This window comes from Peromyscus eremicus, chromosome 3 (genome assembly GCF_949786415.1).
Source record: "Peromyscus eremicus chromosome 3, PerEre_H2_v1, whole genome shotgun sequence".
NCBI lineage: Eukaryota > Metazoa > Chordata > Mammalia > Rodentia > Cricetidae > Peromyscus > Peromyscus eremicus.
The window spans coordinates 54,060,190-54,083,106 of record NC_081418.1 but is presented as its reverse complement, the minus strand read 5'-3'; the positions used below and the strand labels follow the sequence as shown (position 1 = coordinate 54,083,106).

Here is a 22,917-nt window from a genome sequence, read left to right as displayed (position 1 = left end):
TAAAACTGATAATTATAGTAAGCTGATATAGAAGAGCTCTTAAAACTAAATCGACATTAGTCAGTTCTTAGGACTAAAGCATGTGCTAAGTTAGTTTGTGGTTAGCATTGTGATGAGCCACATTAAGTGTTATCCGGCTGCTGGCATGCTGCAGATTGCCCCTTTCCTCCCCTTTTTCACACTCGCTCTTCTCCTTCAGGGCAAGCACAGGCTCCATGTAGACACTGGAATGGAAGGCAGCTGGTGTGGCCTTATTCCTGTTGGACAGCATTGCAACCAGGTGACGACAACAGGCCTGAAATGGAACCTCAGTGAGTAAAACCCTTTGGAAAAGGGGGGGGGGGTTCTTTTTCCATTGTGAGAGGGTGTGTGTTTGTTTTAATCAGAGATGACTTTGAAAACATGGGCCTCTAGGTAAGCCTCCTGTTCCCAGGCATCTGCACCACACCTAGCAATTTTCATCCTTAATGTCTTTGATGGTCAAAAAGTAACCTAAGGATGAACTGACAGGCTGTTTTCTGTAGTCCCTGTACTACTGCAAACCCCACCACCATCTGAGTCATTTATGCTTTTCTCCTGTGTTGCTTAGAGCCTTAGAAGGTATACTCCTAGCTTTGACTTGTTTTGTTGATGACTTACAATGGTGCAGCATCTCTGCTATAAGCTCTATGGGACATTTGTATAACTTCTTGGAGAAAATAAAGTCTTTGCTCGTCTACTAATTAAGCTGTTCCCTTTGGCCTGGACTGTGAGTCCTTCACATGCTCTAGTTATGAGTCCTCCCTCAGATATTTGGCTTACAGATACTTTCTTAGAATTCTTTACTTGTATTTTTATTTCCTAAAACTTAACTAACTAAATTAATTCTGATGAAGTCAGTTTTTCTTTTTGTTTTATGCTTCCTGATGCCATGGCTGTGATGTCCAACTTCTCTCTTGATTTATGTACAAGAGCTACACTTTACTTTTTAGAAGTAGCTGAAGTTCTGAAGTTGCAAGTGGTTTTCATAGTCAAACCTTTGAGCTCTCACAGATTAGCTTCTGTTATTAAATATTTAAATGTTTTTCAAAAATTATGAGCCACATTAAGCTATTCAAAAACTTCCTGACTTGAAAAATAAAACAGAATGTTTATTCAATAAATGTTGATGCACCCTTCAAAAAGAAAAGAAAAGAAAAACTGCCAGACATGGAATCACTCAGCCATGATTAACCACAGTCTATCTCAGGCTGTATAAGAAATATGTACCACACCATGTCATTCTTTTCTAACATGTTTACCATTGAAATAGTTTGAAGATAAAAAAGATTATTTTTAAGTCCTTTCTATGACTCAGTGATGAAATAATTAGGAAAACTGGAACTGCTTTGAAACACATCTATAGACTTGTCAGTTTGAAAAGAAAGCAGGCCTCCTCCTTACATATAACTGTGTAATGGCTTTGAAGCTGTTCAGCTGAAGCTGGCATGAGCTCCATTAGAAGTCTTTTAAAAACATTGCAACCTAAATCAACTGTTTTAGTTCCTACATTTCCTATTACTTACAAAGATCCTAAGTAGACAGCAGTAAGCTCTCTTCCAGATCTAGTGGTGACCACATTTTCCAGTGCTGGCACCAGGAAGGATAAAACACCAAGCCAAGAGACAGATGGGGGAGAGGTGCTGTAGCCCAGCATGCTAGTCCTGATGGTAATGGGAATCATAAGTCCAAGTATAGTTCCCCTAAGCTCTTTAGAATACCTTTCATCCTCTAGTCCCCACAGCACTATGTACATGCTGAAGAGTATAATGCTTGATCTTGCCTAAATGCAATATGCCATTATCCATTTTTTAGTTATAAGTGGCTTTGAGTTTTGAAATAATTGTTTTTCTCTACATCTTTATGATAATAAATGAAAAACTGCTGGGCATGATGGGGCATATCTGTAATCCCTAGCATTCAGGCATCTGAGGCAGGATGATTGCCACTAACTAGTGTGGGGCCAGACTGGACTACTTAACTAGTATCAGGCAAGTTAAGAGTTAGATTGCCTCAAAATGCAGCCAATACCCAGCAACTTCTTAGCACATACAAAGAGATAGAATTGAAATTATCTATCAAGAAAATTCTTGTTCTAGGAGCTTCTAACATGGGTTGTATTTAAAAACAACAAAATAAGTATGATGGTATATGTTGATGACAGAGAAGTGGGTTGATTTTGTTCACAGATGCCCCTGTTTTACTCAGTTCTACACTCTGGTAGGTCACCATTGTTCTGTCACAGCTGCAGAGGAGGCTCCAACCCTGAGAAGAAAGAGCGAGCTACAGTAGCTTAGTCCTCAGTCCTTCTCACATCAGTGAGAATAAGCAACTCCTCTTGTGGGCACCCCCAGAGTCAACTGGTTTCGTCCTTTATGCTTTCACCTGCCCATCTAACTCACTTGAAGGTCTGGTGCCACAGGTTTTGAAAGTAGTCTAATATATGTTACCACTCCGCAAACCCACACATCACATTTTCACATTTTAAAAGTATGAAAGATACCTCTGTATCCTCTTGAAGAGCTGAAACTTTCCAAATAGTAGTTTTATTGTATAGCAGCATGATATCCACATGCATTGAATCAAGCCTTGCACAAGAATTGCTTAGACTCTATACCGTAGGAGAGAAAAGTGTCTCATAGGTCACTGTAACTTAGCCTTCAGTGCAAGCACCATGTTCTCCTGCACTGTTATCATAGTGGACTCTGTTTCAGGAGATTTGTTCACACTGACACTCCAAGACTGCCAATAAAGTTAAACTTAAATCAGAGGGTGGAGTCAGCATTCAGCTGGCCAGGATTAACCATAGAATTTTTGGCAGACCCAGATTAGGCTAGAGAGAGACAAGAAGGAATAGGGATAGGCTTAGATTTTCAATCCGGGAATCATGGAGAGACTGGTTCAGCTTATGTTTCTCCATCGCTCTATGGATCTACCAGGTTTTTACCCCAATATCTGACTCCTGGGTTTTATTTAATTATAGAACAATAAAAGTAGTCACTTCAGGACTCTGCTCTCGAACACACAAGTCTCCTGTTCCCACTCCTTGGAATGCACAAATGTAAATCACTTTGATGAGCTAGCATGTCAGTGATATGTCTTTATGGTCTCTGCTGGTAAGCATGATGGTTTTTGTTTGATTGGCAGCTTCTGCTTCCATACTTTGCTACTTTTTTTTTTGATGGTTTCTCTTTTTATTCTCTCATATTGGCTTCATACTTTGCTACTTCTACTTCCTTTGCCCTGGAATTGCTTATTCATGGAATGTTATCAGTCCCTGATCATCTTTTCCCTGTTTCACCTTTTTAAATCTATGTGCATGTGTGCGTGTGCCTACCAGAGTTATGTGTACCACCTGCATGCAGGTGCCCATGGAGGCCAAAGAGGGCATCAGATCTCCCAGAACTATAGTTCCGGGTGGTAGGGGCCACCATATGTAGCTGCTGGCCATTAAATCCAGGTCTTCTGCAAGAGAAGTAAGAGCTCTTAACCTCCGAGCCCTCTCTCCAGCCCTTTTCATCTTTTCTTAAGTTCTTCTAACAGTTTCAGGCATGTATATAATCAGTTTTGTTATTACCCTGTCTCACCCACTCCCTCTCCTGTTGAAATCCTTCTTCCCTCCAAGCCTCCCTCCTACTTTCTTGTCTTGGGGTGTAGTGAGAAAGGATGAGGACTGCTTAGTTGTACTTCTTATAGGAGCGTGAATTGGGGGTTATTTACTGCAACTTACCAGTGGCTATTTCCACTAAAGAAAAAGACAGCTTTTCCTCAGCAAACTTTAACTGACCATTGTCCCTTGGTGAGGAGTAGGACCTCATGAGCCCCACTCCTCTGCATGATGAAATGTTGATGGGTCCAATCCTGTGCAGGTAACTGAAGTAAACTAAAAACTATAGGAGGTTGTTGAATGCAGAGAGGGAACCAAAGGAGCCAGAAAAAGGAGGTGATGACTGGCAGAGGTCAGTAAGGACGAGTGTAATCACACGGAACCCTTTATTGTTGGAAAGGTCAGCAGAAAAGCTCTGACTACATTTCAGGGATAATTTGAACTGACTTGACTTAGGTGTTGCCCCAGGGAAATTTAACATCATTGGAAACTGTTAGTACAAGTATCTCTTAAGATTCCTGTTTTCGTCCTTGAAGACTAAATTTGAGCCTGACTTTCTGACTCCTAAACAAAATCCTGTCTAGAAGACATTGTCTCCCAGCAGATGTTCTGGTCCTCTGGCTCTTTCAGTCAGAAAGTCCTCACTGTCACTCCTTGCACACTACCTCCTCAGTCAGAAAGTCCTCACTGTCACTCCTTGCACACTACCTCCTCAGTCAGAAAGTCCTCACCGTCACTCCTTGCACACTACCTCCTCAGTCAGAAAGTCCTCACCGTCACTCCTTGCACACTACCTCCTCCGAGCCAGCACACTGACGTCTGCCTCCTGCAGCTTCCTCAGCTCCACTCTACTCAGCCGTGTGCTGTGATCCATAGATTCTCATGGGGGTCGGGGGAGCAACTGGGAGGAGTTGGAGAAGGGCAGCCAGAACCAGAATATATTGTATTTTCTATAAATAAATAAATCTATTTTCAGTAAAAGAAAGAAAAATAATAAATTCTTAAAAAAGAAAAATGTATTGAAATTGTACATGTTAGACTGGGTCAAATAACAGAGAAATCTCACTTATTAAACTGTATGCATACATACCAATCCTTGCCATGAAAACTTTCAGAAGTCTTTAAAGTGGACAGAAACATCCCTGGATATCCTTCAGTAGGTGATGAAGCCTAATCTGGATGACCTGATTCTGTACCTTTAGCCTGTTCTTGATTTTGGTTATTTTGCAGCTCTGGGTACTTTGAGTTTTAACTGCTGGCCACGATGTATATGATTCCTGTTCGTATAAATCACGTAGCTTCTTGTTCTGTACAAAGAAAATGGGTTATCGTTGCCTTTAACTAGACTGTTTTCTGTCTGTGAGCAGATTCCTTTCATCAGCCCTGACCGTAAATGTGTCTGTTGTTTAACTCTCCTTTGGACTGGTGGTTTCATTTACTAGGTTTTCTCATTAGTAACAGAAGTAAAACACTTGGCATGTTTATTTTCTTTTTCACTATTTTACCCTTTCAAATTAGTCAGTAGCACAACGTATTAACACCACCACTTAGGATATTTAAGGTATCACAAGCTGTTCTATTATGTTTTACTCAAAACAAAAACAAAAACAAAAGCACACACTTAAGCACTTTGTGCTGAGGCTGGGGAGACAGCTCATTCAGTAAAGTGCCACACAAGCATGACGCCAGAACTCATGTAAAAAGCCAGGTGTGGCTCCTGCTTGTAATCAACAATGTGGGGGAGATGAGGGTGGGCAGATCCTGGAGTTTACTGGCCAGCCAGCCTAGCCTAACTGACAGGCCAGCAACCAAGGTGCACAACTCCTGAAAAACAAGACCTGAGGTTAACCTGTGGCCTCCAAACACATATGCACATTCTTACACACACCTGTCCACCTGCACACAGACGAACATGCTCATACACACCCATATACCCACACATACTGACACCTGCACACACTTGTAAACTACACACACTTAGTGAAAGATTATTTTTGCCAAATCCAATATCATAAACACTTGCTCCTGTGCGGCTGTTTAATGGTTTTTGCTCTTAGCTTTGGGTTCTAGATATCCACTTTGTGTTAATTTTTAGATATGATATGAGGTGATAATTGAGAGCCAGTATGTTGGTTCCTATAAAGAAGTTAGCTGTGGTTCCAATAGGGATTGTCTGGATTCTGTGAATCACACTGTAGAGGGCGCCATCCCAACAGTGTCAAATCTTCCAGTCGGTGAACACAGACTGCTTTTCCTTTATTCAAGTCTTAACATTTTGTCCACATTTTGATGACATCGCTGAGTTAGTTTTGTAGTCCTTTTGTTCCATGAATTCCCAAGTATTGTTCTGTTTTTATGTTGTATGACAGAATTACTGTGATTCCATTTCATTCACATGTAACAATTGTGCATCAATTGATTTCATGTTACATTACCCTGGCTAGCTATATTAGCCAGGATTCTCTAGAGTAACAGAACTTACAGAATGAATATCAAGAGAGACAGACAGACAGACAGACAGATATAGATGTGTGTATGTGACTTATTAGAGTGGCTTATGGAAAGTCCAAGAATCCAGTAGTTGTTCAGTCCATGAGGCTGGATGTTTCCGCTGGTCTTCAGTATAAACTGGAAGGCTCTATGCCGTGAAGGAATGGACTTGCTAGCAAGGGCAAGAGTAAGTAGGCAAAAAGCGAACTTCCTTCTTCCATGTCCTTTAAGTAGGCTTCTAGCAGAAGGTGTGTCTTCCCCCTCAAAAGATCTGGATTAAAGTTGTGTCTTCCCAACTCAAAGATCCAGATTAGAAATGGATCTTCCCACTTCAAATGGTTTAGTTAAGCAAAATCCCTCACAGGTGTGCCCACCCATATTGGGGTTTTAGTTATTCCGGATGTAGTCAAATTGACAACCAAAATAGCCATCGCAATAACCTTTCTGAACAGTTTTTGTGCGGTTTTTAGTGGATTCATTAGCATTTTCTTCACATGAAAATATGTCTACAAACATGGTTTTACTTATTCTTCTGAAACCTGGATGCCACTGATGTATTTTACTTCCCAAATGTGAAGGCTAGAACCATCCATACAAATTTGAATATAAGTTCAAGTAGACATCTGCCTTGGTCCCAGTCATTAGAGAAAGGCATCCACTGTTTCACAGTATTGTATGAATGTCTATCATACCTGACAGAACACTGACAGCAGACCAAAGAGACAGTTCTACCTAATTCTCAGTTGCTAGTCAGTGAGCTTCCTGGGTTATTTACGGGGATGTGAGGAAGAGAGGACGAGCAGGAGCACAGGGGACGTGAGAGCGGCTGCCTCAGTGAAAAGCCAACCTCTGTGGGTGATGATGCACAAAAGCTGAGTCACTGGCGTTCCCTTGGCTTTCAGGAACCTTCTGTGAGGAGTCTCCTGACCCCTGTCTATTGTGTGGAGTTCCTGATCCTCATGCTCTGTGAACTTCTTAGATCTTAGGCACGGTCCAACCCACTTCAGGAGAGAACATCCTTTTGAAAGAAATAGCTATACTAACTCCACCCTTGATCCATCCCTTAGGGTTCATTCTGCTTCTCCTGTATGGTGTTCCCTGAGCCTTACAAAAGATGGTGTGGGTATTTGATTAGTTTTTTGTATTTGTGGCTGAGCAATGGACCACTAGGCAACAGCCACTTATCCTCAGCAGCTTGACTGATGATGAATCTCTACAATAACCACTGTCCACTGAAAAGGAGAAGTAATAGTTGAGAGGTGTAAACACGGTGTTCAGGTCCCTTTTTCTCTGATGCTGACTCTCCAGTTTCCCCCCTTTTAAGTGACCTTTGATGATAGGAGGATCACCTGGATAACGTACATTACTATCACCTCAAGGTTTTTAACTTACACCCGTGTGACTCTTATCACATATCATAGGCTCAGTGTCAGAAATTGTAAGTGTACATTGAGTACAGGCTGTCAGTTCAACCTAGCATGTTAGCCTTATAATCAATGGACTTAATAATGCTCTACAATAACATCTTTAGTACAGATGTATGCCACTGCATTTTCATAATCACTCTGAAACTAGGCATGAAGATTAGATTCTTGAGAAAATCCATCTCAGTGTCGTCATTCATTATGACTTTGGGGCACTAGTGGTGACAATCAAGGATAAAAGAAAAACTGACCCTGCGGACATGTTTCATTTGGTGAGAGTCACAACTCCCTTTCAGCCCAATGTCTGTGACCCAAGTCTCATATTCAGTCCAGCTCAATGTATAATCTAATGCTTGGGAAACACAAGGAATCCCTTAGGCCAAGGCTATGGCTCCCCTCACTTAACCATTCTCTTGTTAGCCATGTCTCTTGTTTGTGGTCTTTATTAGCCTTAGAGGCTGTTCTGATGGGAGAGGCTGGTGCTTTCTACTCAAGATGGGCAGCAGTCTGAGGGCGATTAGGTGAAAAAGCAGGAGACACAAGGCTTGGCTTCCCCTTGTGAATCTGATAGACGCGTGTCATTAGAATCTCAGGAGATGATCTTTTGTTTCACACATCCCATGCACACCATGAAATGGCCTGTGAGCCGCTGACGCCAGTGTTGCTTTATTCCTGCCACTTCCACACATGCACACTTGTACCATGACACAAGCTTGGATTTCCTTAGCAACTACACAGATTTTGTCTGCCACGTGCTATAGATAATGAAATGTGCACTTTTGATGAGTTCTGCAACTGGCATTTTAGAAGGATTATACTCATGTCTATTTTTTGAATACCTAGTATACTGATTTTATTTATCAACAATAAATAGAATTGACTTTTACTAATTTCTTAGTTATTAAATTCCGAATCATTCTGAAAGGTTTTCAAATACTGTGTTTATAAGCAAATTACCTTTTCAAGCATGTAGAACTAATGACTTGCAAAATATCGAAGAAGGAGTAAGTGTATCACACATACACACACATTTCCCTGACTCAGTTCCAGTATTGTCGTTTGTGTTTTAGAATCTGAACCGGACATGAATGGTTTTTCTTCTTTGAGACCTTACCCTTTTAGGATTCTGCTGAGAACACAAAGAACCAACAATAATTTACTGTGTGTCTTCCCCATCCTGTTTTATTTTTAGAAAACACCCAACAGTCTGACAACATACATTTGTGGTGGTTGATTCCGGCCATTTAAATATGAAAACAATTAGTGGGCATTTGTAGAGAATATGACAAATGGGAGTTTGTGTGTATGCCAGGTTTTCATTGACCTGTGTTCAGGAACACTATTCTAACTCAAGTTGGCCTCCCAGCTTGTTTAACTGAGTTGATTTTGCAGTATTTATGTGGGCAGGTTGACTGATGAGTATGACTTCGGTGGAAGCTCAAGTCCCTTTCTATTTTTCCTCCTCCACATTCCATTTTTGCACTGATTCGGATGTGGGCCCTGTGCACTCAGCCATCCAGTTAATATATCCAGACAAGAAAGCAATAACTTTAGTGATTACATGAATTGTAGAGAAAGAATCAAGGAGTGTTGTGAATAAACTTTTACTGTGGGAACAGCACACCGGGTATAATTCTCTTCTGGGCCCAAATAATAACACTTTATATTCTGAATAGTTCTTTCACATATTCTGGCCCGTACTTTCTCTAAACTCAATCACATAACTTAAGCTTCATATTAATGTGGAGGAGATACCATTATCCTCATCTTATAGGTAAAAAACTAAGACAGACAATACTGAATGGATTGTTCAAGTTCATGTTTTCTAACTTAGTCCTTTGTGTACATGGATGAATTAATCACCCATCATTCGCTTGTCTATTTCTTTAAGTTTTAGACATTATAAAGAGCCTATCTCAGAGTTCTTTCTCAAGATGAGTTTTCTCCCAAATTAGGCAGAGTATATAGAGAACAAACAGTTTAGCAATTAAAATTATGTAGGCATCACCTAGGATATTCATTCCAAGAGCTGAACTATTAACACATAGGCCAGCATTTTGTGGATTGCACTCTAATTTACATGTAACTTAAGTTCACTGTGACAGCTCCTTACAGGAAGGATTATAAACTAAATGTTGTCATTTATCACGTTTCTCAGGGAAATTGTAGCAAGAATTCAAGGGGGGAAAAGATGTATCCAGCATTCATGAAGGGAACTAACCTGTTCAAAGAGGGTTTTGTAGCTAGGATGGTTTGGCTGCAGAGCCCTGGCAGGTGGCTCTCTCAGCAGGGGGCTGCTGCTGTGTTCCCTAGGTTGTTTGGAGAGAGAGAGAGAGAGAGAGAGAGAGAGAGAGAGAGAGAGAGAGAGAGAGAGAGAGAGAGAGAGAGCTGAAAACATTTGAAGAACACCAGGCTTATATAAAAAGAAGTGGAGCTCAAGGTGGGGAGGGGGGCGTGCTAGCCCTGCAGGCCCAAACCGAAGCACCTTTACCTAAGAATGTGGGGGTTGGGGTGATGCGCACGTGTGAGTGTGTACCTGCATACAGGCAACCCAAGTTTGTTGTGAAGTATACATATTTTTATAATCACAAAATGTATTTTGCTGTATTTCAAACAGTAATCAAGGTAAAGATTACACACAGAACAGCTAGTAGAATACAGCAAAGAATTGCACAGAACTGTTTCCTCTCCAGACAAGAAAGTCTAATTAAACCAACTTAAGAAAGTAACGACCTCTGGCTTTGAGATTATAAAGCAGGCAAAATGACAGTGTTCCAGTGCCTCCAACCTGCTGACAAAATACTTATCTAGATTGTTGTTTAAATAACTTGCTGTCTCTGTTATTCCTTCCTTGAGTTTTCCTCAATATATACTAGAAAAAAAGGAAGTATATAGATGTTTACTTCCATTATTGATGTGCAGGAAATGTTGGCAATGGGGCTCAAGTTCCAACACTGGCACCAGTGACTTGGACAGTGCCGGGACATCGCATGGGTTCTTATCACACAGAGGACCAGTGGGTGACTACTAAGGCTTCCTTCATTTTGAGAACTGGTAAACCCACAGAGAAGGGATGCACCCAGATAATCAAAGCCAGAAACTTGATTTTCTAAGAAGAAATGCCTCTCCCTAGTGTCCTGTGTGGTAGCAGTGAAAAGTTCCAGAGAAGCTGAGTCAAGATGAGAGTTGGGGACCTCTATGTGAGAGTGTTGGGAGTACACGCTGCCCTGTGTAAGTTATTTGTGACTTAGTTCACTGCATGATGATGGCTTTGAACACTGTAGACCAACCACAATGCCCTAATTATCCTACCATCTGATGCTGAATCTTGAAATAACAACTTGTCTTTTTCAGCCATCCCTAATGTGTTTATTTTTCCTATATGTATGTGTCTTAAGGAATGTACTCATAAAAAATTATCGAAGCAAGAAAGCTTTCTGATTTCTGTTTACATTTTTATGTATTTATTTTGTGTGTGGGTGAGTGGCCATGGCATAAATGTGAAAATCCAAGGACAATTTTGTGGAGTCTTTCTCACTTTCCATTTTGTGGATTCTGGGGCTGGAACTCAGATCCAGCAGGCACTTTTAGCTGCTAAGCCATCTAACTGGCTTTCTAGTTGGTTTTTTTTTTTTGTTGTTGTTGTTTTTGTTTTAACCAAATAAAATTGAAAAGCAATTTTACTTAGCTATTTAGACAGTTACTAACTTGCAGAGTAAAAGTGCAATCGTTCTGGAAAAAGAAATGAGTTGTGGGCAATTTAAACTTGGCATATCAGGCAGGCAGTATAGGCAGGACAAGGAGAGAAGAGAATTGTGGGAACAGGAAGGCTGAGGCAGAGAGACACTGCCAGCCTCCACCATGAGTACCAACATGTAAGATACTGGTAAGCCACAAGCCATGTGGCAAGGTATAGATTTATAGAAATGGGTTAATTTAAGATATAAAAACAGCTAGCTAGAAGCCTGAACCATTAGGCCAAACAGTATAAATAATAAAAAATAAATAAATAATAAACTTGGCATATAATTAAGAAAGGTAAAGAATGAGACCTGTCTTGGATCCATTGACTTGTGTCTTACCAAAGGCAGGTTCTCTATAAGAACAAAGGTATTTTAGTTTCTACTGCATCACATGGTATGTGCTGATTACAATGGGAACTAAGTATATAGGACTCAACTCTATGGGAAGAACCATTACAAAACTTGTGTATGGTGGGAGGTTTGGCTTTTTTCGTGTAGAGCTAAGAGAATAAAGACAGAAGTGGCCCTAGTAAGCTTCTCCTCTTTATTCGATGCTCCTGTAATCATAATGTGAATATAAATAGTCATCACCTTCCTCATCATCCACTGCCGTCTGAAATGAGTAAGTGGACTGACTATTTCAAAACCTTTTTCATCTCTTGCATTATTCTTTGTATTTTACCTTAAATGGTAAGAATGTACTGTTTTGTTCTGTCCTCCCAGGAGCCTGTTGAAGCATTTGATATTCAGCATCATGAGTCACCCTCCACACACACACACACACACACACACACACACACACATGCACACACACACGCACACACACACACACCCCGACATACCTCATAACTCCATCTCTGGTATTACTAGAATATGTTTTCCCTTTAACAGCTCCACTAGTTTCAAAGGCCATTTAAAATCAAACTGTAACAAATCATGGTGTTCCTTATAAAGGGAAACATTTTCTTTCTTTTCAATTCTTAGTCCATGCAACTTTTCAGAATCTATGACAGTTAGTGTCATCCTCTGTACATGCTTCCTCTTTGTATCTGGAGTTTTCTCCAGTCCTGCCTGGCCCACGGTCAGGACAAATCTCTTTCACCCGCCAGTCCCATAGCTGCTCAGACCCAAATGAGTAAACACATAAACTCTTATATTATTTAAACTGTTTGGCCTAATGGCTCAGGCTTCTAGCTATCTAGTTCTTGCATCTTAAATTAACCCATTTCTATAAATCTATACCTTGCCACATGGCTTGTGGCTTACCAGTATCTTACATATTGGTACTCATGGCGGCGGCTGGCAGCGTCTCCTGACTCAGCCTTCCTGTTCCCAGAATTCTCTTCTCTGCTTCTTCCGCCTATACTTCCTGCCTGGCTACTGGCCAATCAACATTTTATTTATACAGAGCGATATCCACAGCACCTGTTCCTTTACTAGAGTGAATTTTCCTTGGATCAGATGCCAATGCTGGTCTCCTCCTACTTATCTACATTAGTGCTATTCCTAACTCATGTAATTAACAACATTTTTAAATGAGCAAGTGCATCTTACCTACATGAATTTTATAATGAGACAGAGTCAGTGGCACTATGGCAAAAGTAATGAAGCAGAAGTTCATTACCAAAAACCACAAAAGCAATTAGGATAATGAGGGATGGGTTGAATTCTAAGTGTGGAAATTCTTATATACCCTGCCAGGAGTTGATAGAGTTTAAAGTGATGTGACTAGAATGTGAGATGTGTGTGTATATGTGCATGTTTGCATGTATATATGCATGTGTTTGTGTGTATGTGTGTGCATGCATTACTAGTCAAAGCATGAGTCAATGTCTAAAACATTTCATTAAATTCTTTCAGATGTTGAAAATGCCAAACACACACACATTTGAGGGCAAATGTCATCGTAAAAATAAAGGATAATGAAATCAGTTTTCTCATTAGTAGTTCTTTAATCCTGAAACCTCTAATATTTGCCTATTAAAAACATAGAAAACAGAAACCCTCAACATACTCTGTTTCCTGTGGGGCATTAATGATGAGGAAATATTAGGGTGTCTTTGAGAGTAAGGAAGTTTTTCTTAGTTCTTGATGAGCTCAGCTCACAGAACTGTGGTCCTAGAAAACTCAGCCAACAAAACTGCCCTGAGCCAGTGGCTTTTGGGTTCTCCTCTCCTGAATCTTGCAGAAGGACATTCAGAGTACACAATGGGTGGGTTTTAGAAAGACATTTACTATAGGTCCGTAAGTAGGTGCCTAAAAATGAAAGAGCAGGGAGAGATCAGTTGGAAGTCCTACAATGCAGGTTGGGGCTCATCCCGAGGAAATAGGGAACCATAGAGCTGCTAGACTAGGGGCTTTTTACAACATTTAATAAGAAACTAGGGGAGGGTTGAGCTGGTTAGCTGATTGCACCCAGCCAGGTGTCCATCTGCCTCCTCTCAGTTCTAGTCAGGTCCTCACGTACAGCCTGTAGGGATAAGAGGTAACACGGGAACCGGAACCAGAGCTCAGAACTGCTGGTCGGGGTCCCTGCCCTTGCTAGCCTATTTTTATTCCCCGATCTCATTAACTGCATTGTATCAGTGTAAACATTGGCTTTACCTTTGTTGCCATCATTTTGTCTACTGTGTCCACTTGACAAGGCTGTACCGTGTTTACAGATCTTTTGGTTGTACTCCCAGTCCTACTTAACAACATCCTTTGTTTGCATTGATTGACAGTGGGGCTGCTTATCCAAGTTGTCCTTTCTCTTCATAGAGTAAGGTTCAGGGGGAACTTTACTCATTTCCCTAGCACAGTCAACTGGGGGAAATAACTAATAACGTGGTATTTAGCCTTGGGAAACAGATTAACAGGTGAGGAAGAAAGAGTAGAGATCATGTAAAAGGAAAAAATGAAACATGAAATGAAGCAGGAAGAGGGAAAGTTCTTCCATGTTTGCTAGGGGGAAGCCATCACTGGAAGAGGGGGCTCGTGATTTGAATGAGATGGAAAAGAGATTCAAGTAAGTGGTTTTTACTGACGAGGTATTTAAGTTACTCTTGGTAACACAGAGAAGTAGCAGCATTTTAAGAACAGAAGGCAGTGTACACATAAGATCAAGTCATTCAGAGTCCCAGCACTGATGGCAATTGATATTGGCAATGAATAATGGCTAGGGGAAAGAGAATCTTTTTTCTTAAGAGATTTAGCTGCTAGGGTAGTAGGGTGCATGCTCCAGGGAATGGCACTGCACCTATGTACACAGGGACATCATTAATTGGATTAATTGGTCTGTTTAAAAAAAATAGGACAAGAAGTTCCCCTATTTGGAGGGAACATTTGGTTAGAGTTGGGAGAGGAAATTGGGAGGTAAATAGGGTTAAAATCCATACCATGAAAGCATGATAATCTCAAAAAAGAAATTAAAAAAAATTCTTTTGTAAAAAGAACAGATCAGATTTCTATCACTTAGAGGTTGGGGGGGTATTTCACATAGACTAAAAGTACAATAACAGTATATTATCAAGCCTTTTAATAGAACCATATTGGTTATGGCAGAAGATATAAGTACATGGGGATTCCTCTACTGAGGTCTAGGGCAGTGCTTTCATGAGTATAGTGCTTGCCACACAAGCATGAGAATATGAATTTGGGTTCTAGAACCCCACATAAAGCTGGTGGTAGTACATGTCTGTAATCCCAGTATTTCTAAAACAGAATGGGAGATTGGGAGTGGGCAGTCCCCCAAAGCCCATAGGCCCAGATGTCCTGGCATATGCAAGGTGGAAGAGGAGAAACAACCTCTGAAGTTTTTCCCTGCACTATGTGCCATGACACTTGCATGCCTGTACACACACACACATTGTTTATACATATATATTTAATTTAAATTTTTAGAGGCATAGAAGATGGTACTATAAATGGCTTGCATATTTATCAGTAAGTGGAGCGGGGCAACTGCCACAATCATTATTCTCTAACAAACTGAAAACAAATTTGTCACTCCAAAGTTAATAAATATATTTTTCCCACACTATTCTCAACAAAAAAAAAAAAATCTATATTCTCTTGGCCTGATCTGAGCCTGTTTGTTTGGGAGTGGGGGGTGTTGTTGGTTTGTTTTCTTTTCTTCTGTGTTCTTGAGACCCCTCATACCTTTACGAATCTGAATGTCACTGCTTGTCAAGCATACATTCCCATCATATCCCTCTTAGCTCTTCCCATGTGCACAGAGATGTCTGGAATATAATCTTCCATCTGCTTTGTGTATAACTTATCCCTTCTGCTCATAGAATACCTGCTTTAGAGTTATTGCTGAGTAAACTTTTATCAGAAGACTTGTGTACAAAGTATGTATCATGTAACGTGACGATCAAGCAAACATAATGGCTATTGTCCTATCAGGTTTATCCCCCTACCCCATTAGCAAACCATCATCTAGATCCTTGCTACGATTGAAAGCCTCAGATTCAGTCTCCCTTTTCTCCCTACCTCCTCTTCCAGGACCTCAGCCTGATCTGAGTCCAGATTGTCTTCTTTTTGAATACTATTGGATCACTTGTTTAATCATGCTTTATAAAGCAGTACAGATCTTTCTAAACCTAAAGTGATGACCTACCACTCCCAGTTTGAAGCCTTCCAATACATTTCCCTCATACTTAGAATAAGAGGCACAATCTTGCCTGTGTCTCACCTATCCAAATTGGTTGCCAAACCTGTCAGTATATGAATGCATCTTACCTTTTAGTGTCTGCCTAAGGCCTTTAGACTCTGTCTAGGATCCTATTCCTGGGGCCTTCTAGTATACCTTCCACACTGTTCTATTTGATGTTACTTTGAGGAAGGAGCCTTTCTGGTATAAGTCTGACTTGGCATGGAGCCCTCCCCTGCAGAGCATTCTCCATCCCTTCTCCCTCTTTTTTTTTTCATTGTTGAAATCATCACTATTTGAAAGTATCATATGAAATGTAAAATGTCTTGTCTTCTCCTCACCAAAAGGTATATTTGATGAGATCAGCACCATTTGGTTCTCTACTGTACCGGGAACTGGTGGTGTAGTTCTGAATGAGTAAGCACTGAAAGAATGTTTTCTGGGTAGTGAAGCAATCCTCAACAAAGATTCCCTCATCAGAGAAAAATACAAGCTCATGATCCTAAGAGATAACCAGATTTAATGGGTTGGGTCAGGTGGCTAACACTATTCCTAATTCATAGATTATCAGGAAAGGAGGACTCACTCAAAATGTGGGCTTGTGAATGCCTTGCTAGAAATGCTCAAGGAGAATGATGTAGCCATAAGTTTCTTGGGTCCCACAGCTGCTCAGACCCAAGTAAACACACAGAGGCTTATATTATTTACAAACTGCATGGCCTATGGCAGGCTTCTTGCTAGCTAGCTCATATAACTTCACCCATTTCTATTTATCTGTAAGTTGCCACGTGGCTGTGGCATTACCTGTACTTTCACATCTTGCTTCTTTCCTGGCAGTGCTGGTGTCTCTCTCTAGACTCTGCCTTTCTCTTTCCTGTCTCTCTCCTTGGATTTCCTGCCTGGCCATAACCTGACTCAGCATAGGCTAGAGCAGCTTCTTCATTAACCAGTCATAGCAATACATATTCACAGCATACAGAAAGACATCTCACAGCAGAATGAAAAGCTAAACTACTTTATTCTGGCCAGAAACAGGGATAATGGGCCGTGTGCTTCGCAGAGTTGGGGTGGAAATGGTACCAAGGTATCATTGGGGGACTTAGACCAAACCCAGAGGGGTTGTAGACAGGGAATTCCTGGGATAGAATCAGAGTGTCTCAAGTAAATCTGAAATTATATCCTTCCTGTGAAATAATGTGACTGGCTATGATATTCCTCAGAGAGCTGACATAGCCATTGTCTTGAAAGGAACCCTGTTCATCAAGTTAACACAATTCTATATGTCAAAAAATATTTTCCCTTAAATCCATGACTTTCACATATCTATCAAGTGTATTATTATGATCAATCCAAGTGAGTCTATTAAATGGGTAACAGAACTTATTAAGATATAAATTAAGGAAATACACTCACAATTACAGAATGAAATAGACAGTAGAAGTCATCCTCTGATCTGACCAGTAGCGAATCCAACTCATGGGCAGGAGCAGGAAGAAGGGGCATGTGACCCTTCTCCAACTCCTTATAAGAGGTCACATACAATGGCAGGAAGCACCGCCTCCTTTGGGCCTTATATCCCAAGGTCATGAACAGAGCAAATACCACTACAGTCCATTATCATGAGACAGGGTCAGCACTTCAGTCCAATAAAGACTCTTAGAGTCATTGTCTTCCAAGTCATGCATAGTTCATGGCCAGTCCCTTGGCATGGACAGTCTATCTCATGCCCTAAAGTCCATAGACAAAGTTTTCTGAATCCCACCTTTTTTTTCTTTTTTGGTTTTTTAAATCTTAAAGTTTTCCCTTGTTCTCCAACCAGATATAAACTTCCATTTCTATGAATTTTCAAGTACATCTTAAGTCTCTTTAAGGGCCATGTATCTTTAAATTGTACTATTCTGTCTAGTTGCCTTTAGTCCCCTTTCTCTAACTGTGCCCAGTTTTAGAGGAAGAAGGAGGTAGTTTAAATGTTTTATTAATTGTTATGCATTGATTCACTTACCTTTGGCTGAAATTCTCACATCTCTGGAATTGAAATGATAGGGAAGTTAGTATCACAGGACTTTGTAAAAGGTTCAGCAAGATGGTGCTATCTATGCATGGTACAGAGAATGAAAAGTACGTATTGTTATGGTGATGACTGCTATGGATACTCAAAATGTCATTCTGCAGCTAATCTAAGAGTGACCTAATCTAAATGACTATCTAATATTCTAATGTTGATGACATTCTTAAATGTTTACTGTCAGGAGCCAATGAATAAATGTAGTACCAAGAAGTCTGCAGTGAATTCAGGCCTATATCCTTAATTAAGAAAAGTTAACAGTAGAAAATCACTTCTGAGTCTTATACACAGGAAATTGAATTTCCTGATAGGTAATTTAAAATACTTTGGGAGCATAAATACTCCTGAAGCACTTGAGCTATAAGTCGGTGACTCAGAGAACAAGGGCATACAATCCTGAAATAAGCAACAGCAAATGGCCACTTAAGCTCTTAAGAGCAAATTGCAGAAAATAAATTAATTCTCTTAAATATGCATGAAACTTCTGCGTGGGGAAAGTATTGAAATGGGGCTGAGTGGTTTCTTTTGTTATGTGTGTTCAGAAGTATTAATAATGCCCCTGTTAGTGTAGTGTCCCTTTGAGTAGAACAAATCCCAGAATTGTTTCTCAGGTAACTTACATTATAACCAGGGAAATTCTACTGAAAGAACACATTGGCCTCATTGATTTGGAAATGTAGTGAGTAAGTTTATCATAGTTAGGATCCCAGGGGGAATGGAAAGTGGTTCTGATTACATTGTTAGAATTTTGCAAAGGCTGACATAACTTTGGAGAAACTTCTTTTAAGTTAGAAACTTACCAACAATTTTCCCTAAAATATGATTTAACCAACTTCTCCCATGCATTGTGGAACAGCAGTTTAAGATCTAAGCGTCCATGTGCTCAATGTAGACTACAGGGTGTATTTAGAATATTTATCAGAATTATTACTCAATTATTTCCAGCCCTCATCAGATCTTTTCATTTTTGTTAAGGGAACCACAGACAGTAAAATCATGGTATTTTATGCCCTTGCATACTTAAAAGCAAATTTTATGGCTATATAATTGAATAAATAAAGGGAACGGAGCCAGGAGAGGCAGAAATGCCAGAAGCAGAAGCAGATTATCAACAAAAGGACGATAGGACTCCAAGCTGTGCTCTATTCACATGCTTGGAGGAGAGCAATTCAAGGAAATGGCTTCTGCACTGCACACACTAATTCTTGGGATGCTTTCCTTCATGGCATCATTTCATTTTGATGCCAAGGCAGCGAAGGGGAGCTTGGCAGCAGAGCAAGTACTGGAACTAAGGAAACCTACACTATCGGCAGATGAAGCTTAGGAAAGAAACTGGCAACCCTGCCTGAGGACAAAAACAGCCAAAACAATTGCCAAGAGCCATCAAATGAGTAGAGCAAGAATATAAACTTGATTTTTTTGAACATGGAAAAATATTAAATCTATTCTATCTGTTGTGGTACAGTTGATCTTTATAGTAGAGTAGTTTGAATGTAATTGGCCCCCATAGTGTCATAAGGAATGGCACTATTAGAAGCTGTGGCTTTGTTATAGTGGGTATGACCTTGTGGGAGGAAGTGTGTCACTGTGGGGGCAGGCTTTGATGATGACCTTGTGGGAAGAAGTGTGTCACTGTGGGGGCAGGCTTTGAGGATGACCTTGTTGGAGGAAGTGTGTCACTATGGAGCCAGGCTTTGAGGTTTCCTGTGCTCAGGATACTGCCCAGTGTCTCAGTCGACTTCCTTTTGCCTTCTGATCAAATGTAGCCTGCAGGATACCATGCCCCCTAACACCATGCTCCCCACTGTGATGATAATGGACTGAATCTCTGAAACTGTAAGCGAGCCCCCCCACCCAATTAAATGTTTTTCTCTTTAAAAGTTGCCATGATCATGGTGTCTCTTCACAGAAATATAAACCCTAACTAAGACACTCTCTCAATTTGTATTATTGCAATGATTTCTATTTTGCCATGATGCTGTGAAGAGGATCAAGTTGGGCAAATTTTCCTGTTGCATTTTTTTTAATGATCTGTTTGTTATACATACTGTGTTCTGCCAGCATGTATGACTGAAGGCCAGAAGAAAGCACCAGATCTCATTATAGATGGTTGTGAGCCACTATGTGGTTGCTGGGAATTGAACTCAGGACCTCTGGAAGAGCAGCCAGTGCTCTTAACCTCTGAGCCATATCTCCAGCCCCTTCCTGTTGCATTTTAAAACACAGCTTCTCCCATGAATACTCCTGTGAAGTTTAAATAGTGTGTAGTGTGTAGTGTGTGTGTGTGTGTGTGTGTGTGTGTGTGTGTGTGTGTGTAAAATGAGTCTTTCTCTGTCCTGTCAGCCAGTTCCCAAATAATGACATGGAGACTTATTATTAATTATGAAAGTAGATTTTAGCTTAGGCTTGTTTTCAACTAGCTCTTATAACCTCATTATAAGTTAACCCATATTTTTATTAATCTATGTTCTACCACGTGGCTTTTATCTCTCTTCCATTCTGTTTGTCCTACTCATTCCAAGTCTCCTGCACACCTCGATTCACCCCTACTTCCTCTCTCTCTCTGCCCAGAAGTCCCACCTGTACCTCATGCCTAGCTATTAGCCACTCAGCTCTGTATTAAATCAATCACAGCAATATATCTTCACATAGTGTACAGATATCCCACAACATGTGTGTAGGTGCATGTCTGCAGTTGAACATTTCCTTTAATGTGAAAGACTCATTTGTAAGCTTTATAACATTTTCTTTGGTGGGGAATAATGGTATGTCCTGGGCACAAACAGCCTACAGAGATGACCCAGTTTGAGCAGAGGTAAAGAGAAGCAGAAGCCCAGTCCCAGAACCAAGACCACCATTTGAAATGGACTCGAGTATTTGTATGGCTGACTCATGCAATAGAGGAGGTGTTAAAGGAGAATGATGCTAGAACTACAGGTGGGATCCACTTATGGAGGCATTTTTTGTGATAGAAATCAGGCTTGGCTCTATAGGCAATGGAAGGAATTTTTAAGCTGAAGGGACAAATGATCACCTTTGTGCCTTAATAAATGTGACTCTGGAATGATGATATGTGCTAGAAAGAGCCTGTTTTTTTTTTAATTGAACTATCTCAGTTCTGCATTTGTAGATGTAACCGACCGTCTTATTAAATAAGAAACACAGAACCAATGCAAAGAAGAAAGCCAAGAGGTCAGAGCTAAGAGCCTTACCCGCCTGCTGCAGCTATCCTCTTCAGCCAAGAGACCTCTCCGAAAGAGACCTACTTTTTGTCTGTTTGTCTTTATATAGACTTTCTGTTCTGCCTTCTCATTGGTTGTAAACCCAACCACGTGACCACCTCGTCACTGCCTGTCTGTACAGACCTCCAGACACACGTTGGAGCGTGTGTCTCCAATGCTGGCTGTATTCTTGAACACACAGAGATCTACCTAGCTCTGCCTACCAAGTGCTGGGATTAAAGGCGTGCGCCATGAATGCCCAGCTCTGCTATGGCTTGCTATTAGCTCTGACCCCTGAGCAACTTTATTTATTAACATACAATTAAAATCACATTTCAGTACAAATAAAATACCACCATATTCATTTATCTGAGTAAACACTCATTTTATTTTTCAGTGCTGTCCATTATCTGAATAAAGTCTCAGAGGAAGCAATACTCACTCTTTATCAAAAAGGAATGATATACTTGGAACATTTTTTAGAAGATTGTACTGGCTGGTTGTGTGTGTCAACTTGACACTAGCTAGAGTCACCAGAGGAAGGAGTCTCAGCTGAGGAAATGCCTCCATGAGACCCAGCTGTAAGGCATTTTCTCATGTAGTGATCAATGGTAGAGGGCCCAGCCCACTGTGTGTGGTGCCATCCCTGGGCTGCTGGTCCTGGGTTCTATAAGAAGATGGGCTGAGCAAGCCATGGGAAGCAAGCCAGTAAGCAGCTCCCTTCCGTGGCCTCTGCATCAGCTCCTTCCTCTGGGTCCTGCCCTGTTTGAGTTCCTGTCCTGATTTCCTTCAGTGATGAACAGCAATACTGAAGTGTAAGCTTAATAAACCCTTTCCTCCCCACTGGCTTTTTGGTCATGGTGTTTTCGCACAGCAGTAGAAACCCTAACTAAGACAAAAATCGTATCTCGATTAATTACTCTTTTAAAAATGATTCTTTTTACTATGTGCTTCACTTTTACCATCTACCTTCATCCTCAGTGTCTATGTATATATGTAAAGGATGTTTTCATCTTCAATTATTTCTGACATTGTTTGATTCAGTCCACCACCACATACACATCTTTAAAAGTGTCTCTATTCCTTTCTCACCATTTAGTCCACATTGTCATCAGACTTCTAGAGATCTTGCAACTCAGCCTCTAAAGCCCCAGGGTTATAGATATAAGTGATGCATTCAAACACTGATTTCTGCAATCTATTTTATCCTGTTGTTGTGTTCAAACCTGATGGCCTAGTTTAATGTCAAACACTTTTGTTAAGAAGTGATGTGATTTAAAGTACGAATGTAGTTCTTCAGATATTGAGTAATTATCCTGTTGCCTCTCCACCACCTTCCCTTATCTCTGTGCATGGCACAGTTCTTAGCACTGTTGATGGAAGGATTACAGGTAGAATTCAAGTGTGGCCTCAGGAATGGGCAGGTTACTATATACTTACAAGGCTACCACCTACAGCTGCTTCCTTGAAGTGTATCTATCATAATTGAATGTGGATCTTCAAGAACTCCTGGGATGAAGTATTGTCACAGACATTGCTACATTTCTAGTGATTAGTTTGCTTTCTTAATAACTCTGTGAAATATTTCTCTAATCAATGCACATGAGCTGTCATCAAAAGTAGAATTCCTAATTCTGAGCCCAAACAGTTGGGGGCCAACCAAATCAGGACCTTTAATAAAATTTATGAGGAAAAACCATCAATCATTCATTC

At 40.6% G+C, this 22,917-nt stretch overlaps 1 protein-coding gene across 3 annotated transcripts in view; it reads left to right on the top strand.

Annotated features, from left to right (window-relative positions):
* The window catches only part of Tpk1 (thiamin pyrophosphokinase 1), a 321,220-nt gene that overhangs the window by 239,087 nt on the left and 59,216 nt on the right, over positions 1-22,917 (top strand). For all 3 annotated transcript variants that reach the window (XM_059257666.1, XM_059257664.1, XM_059257665.1), the window contains one exon: positions 200-311. In XM_059257666.1, coding sequence (XP_059113649.1) covers positions 200-311 — 112 coding nt within the window. The remainder of the gene's footprint in view (positions 1-199; positions 312-22,917) is intronic.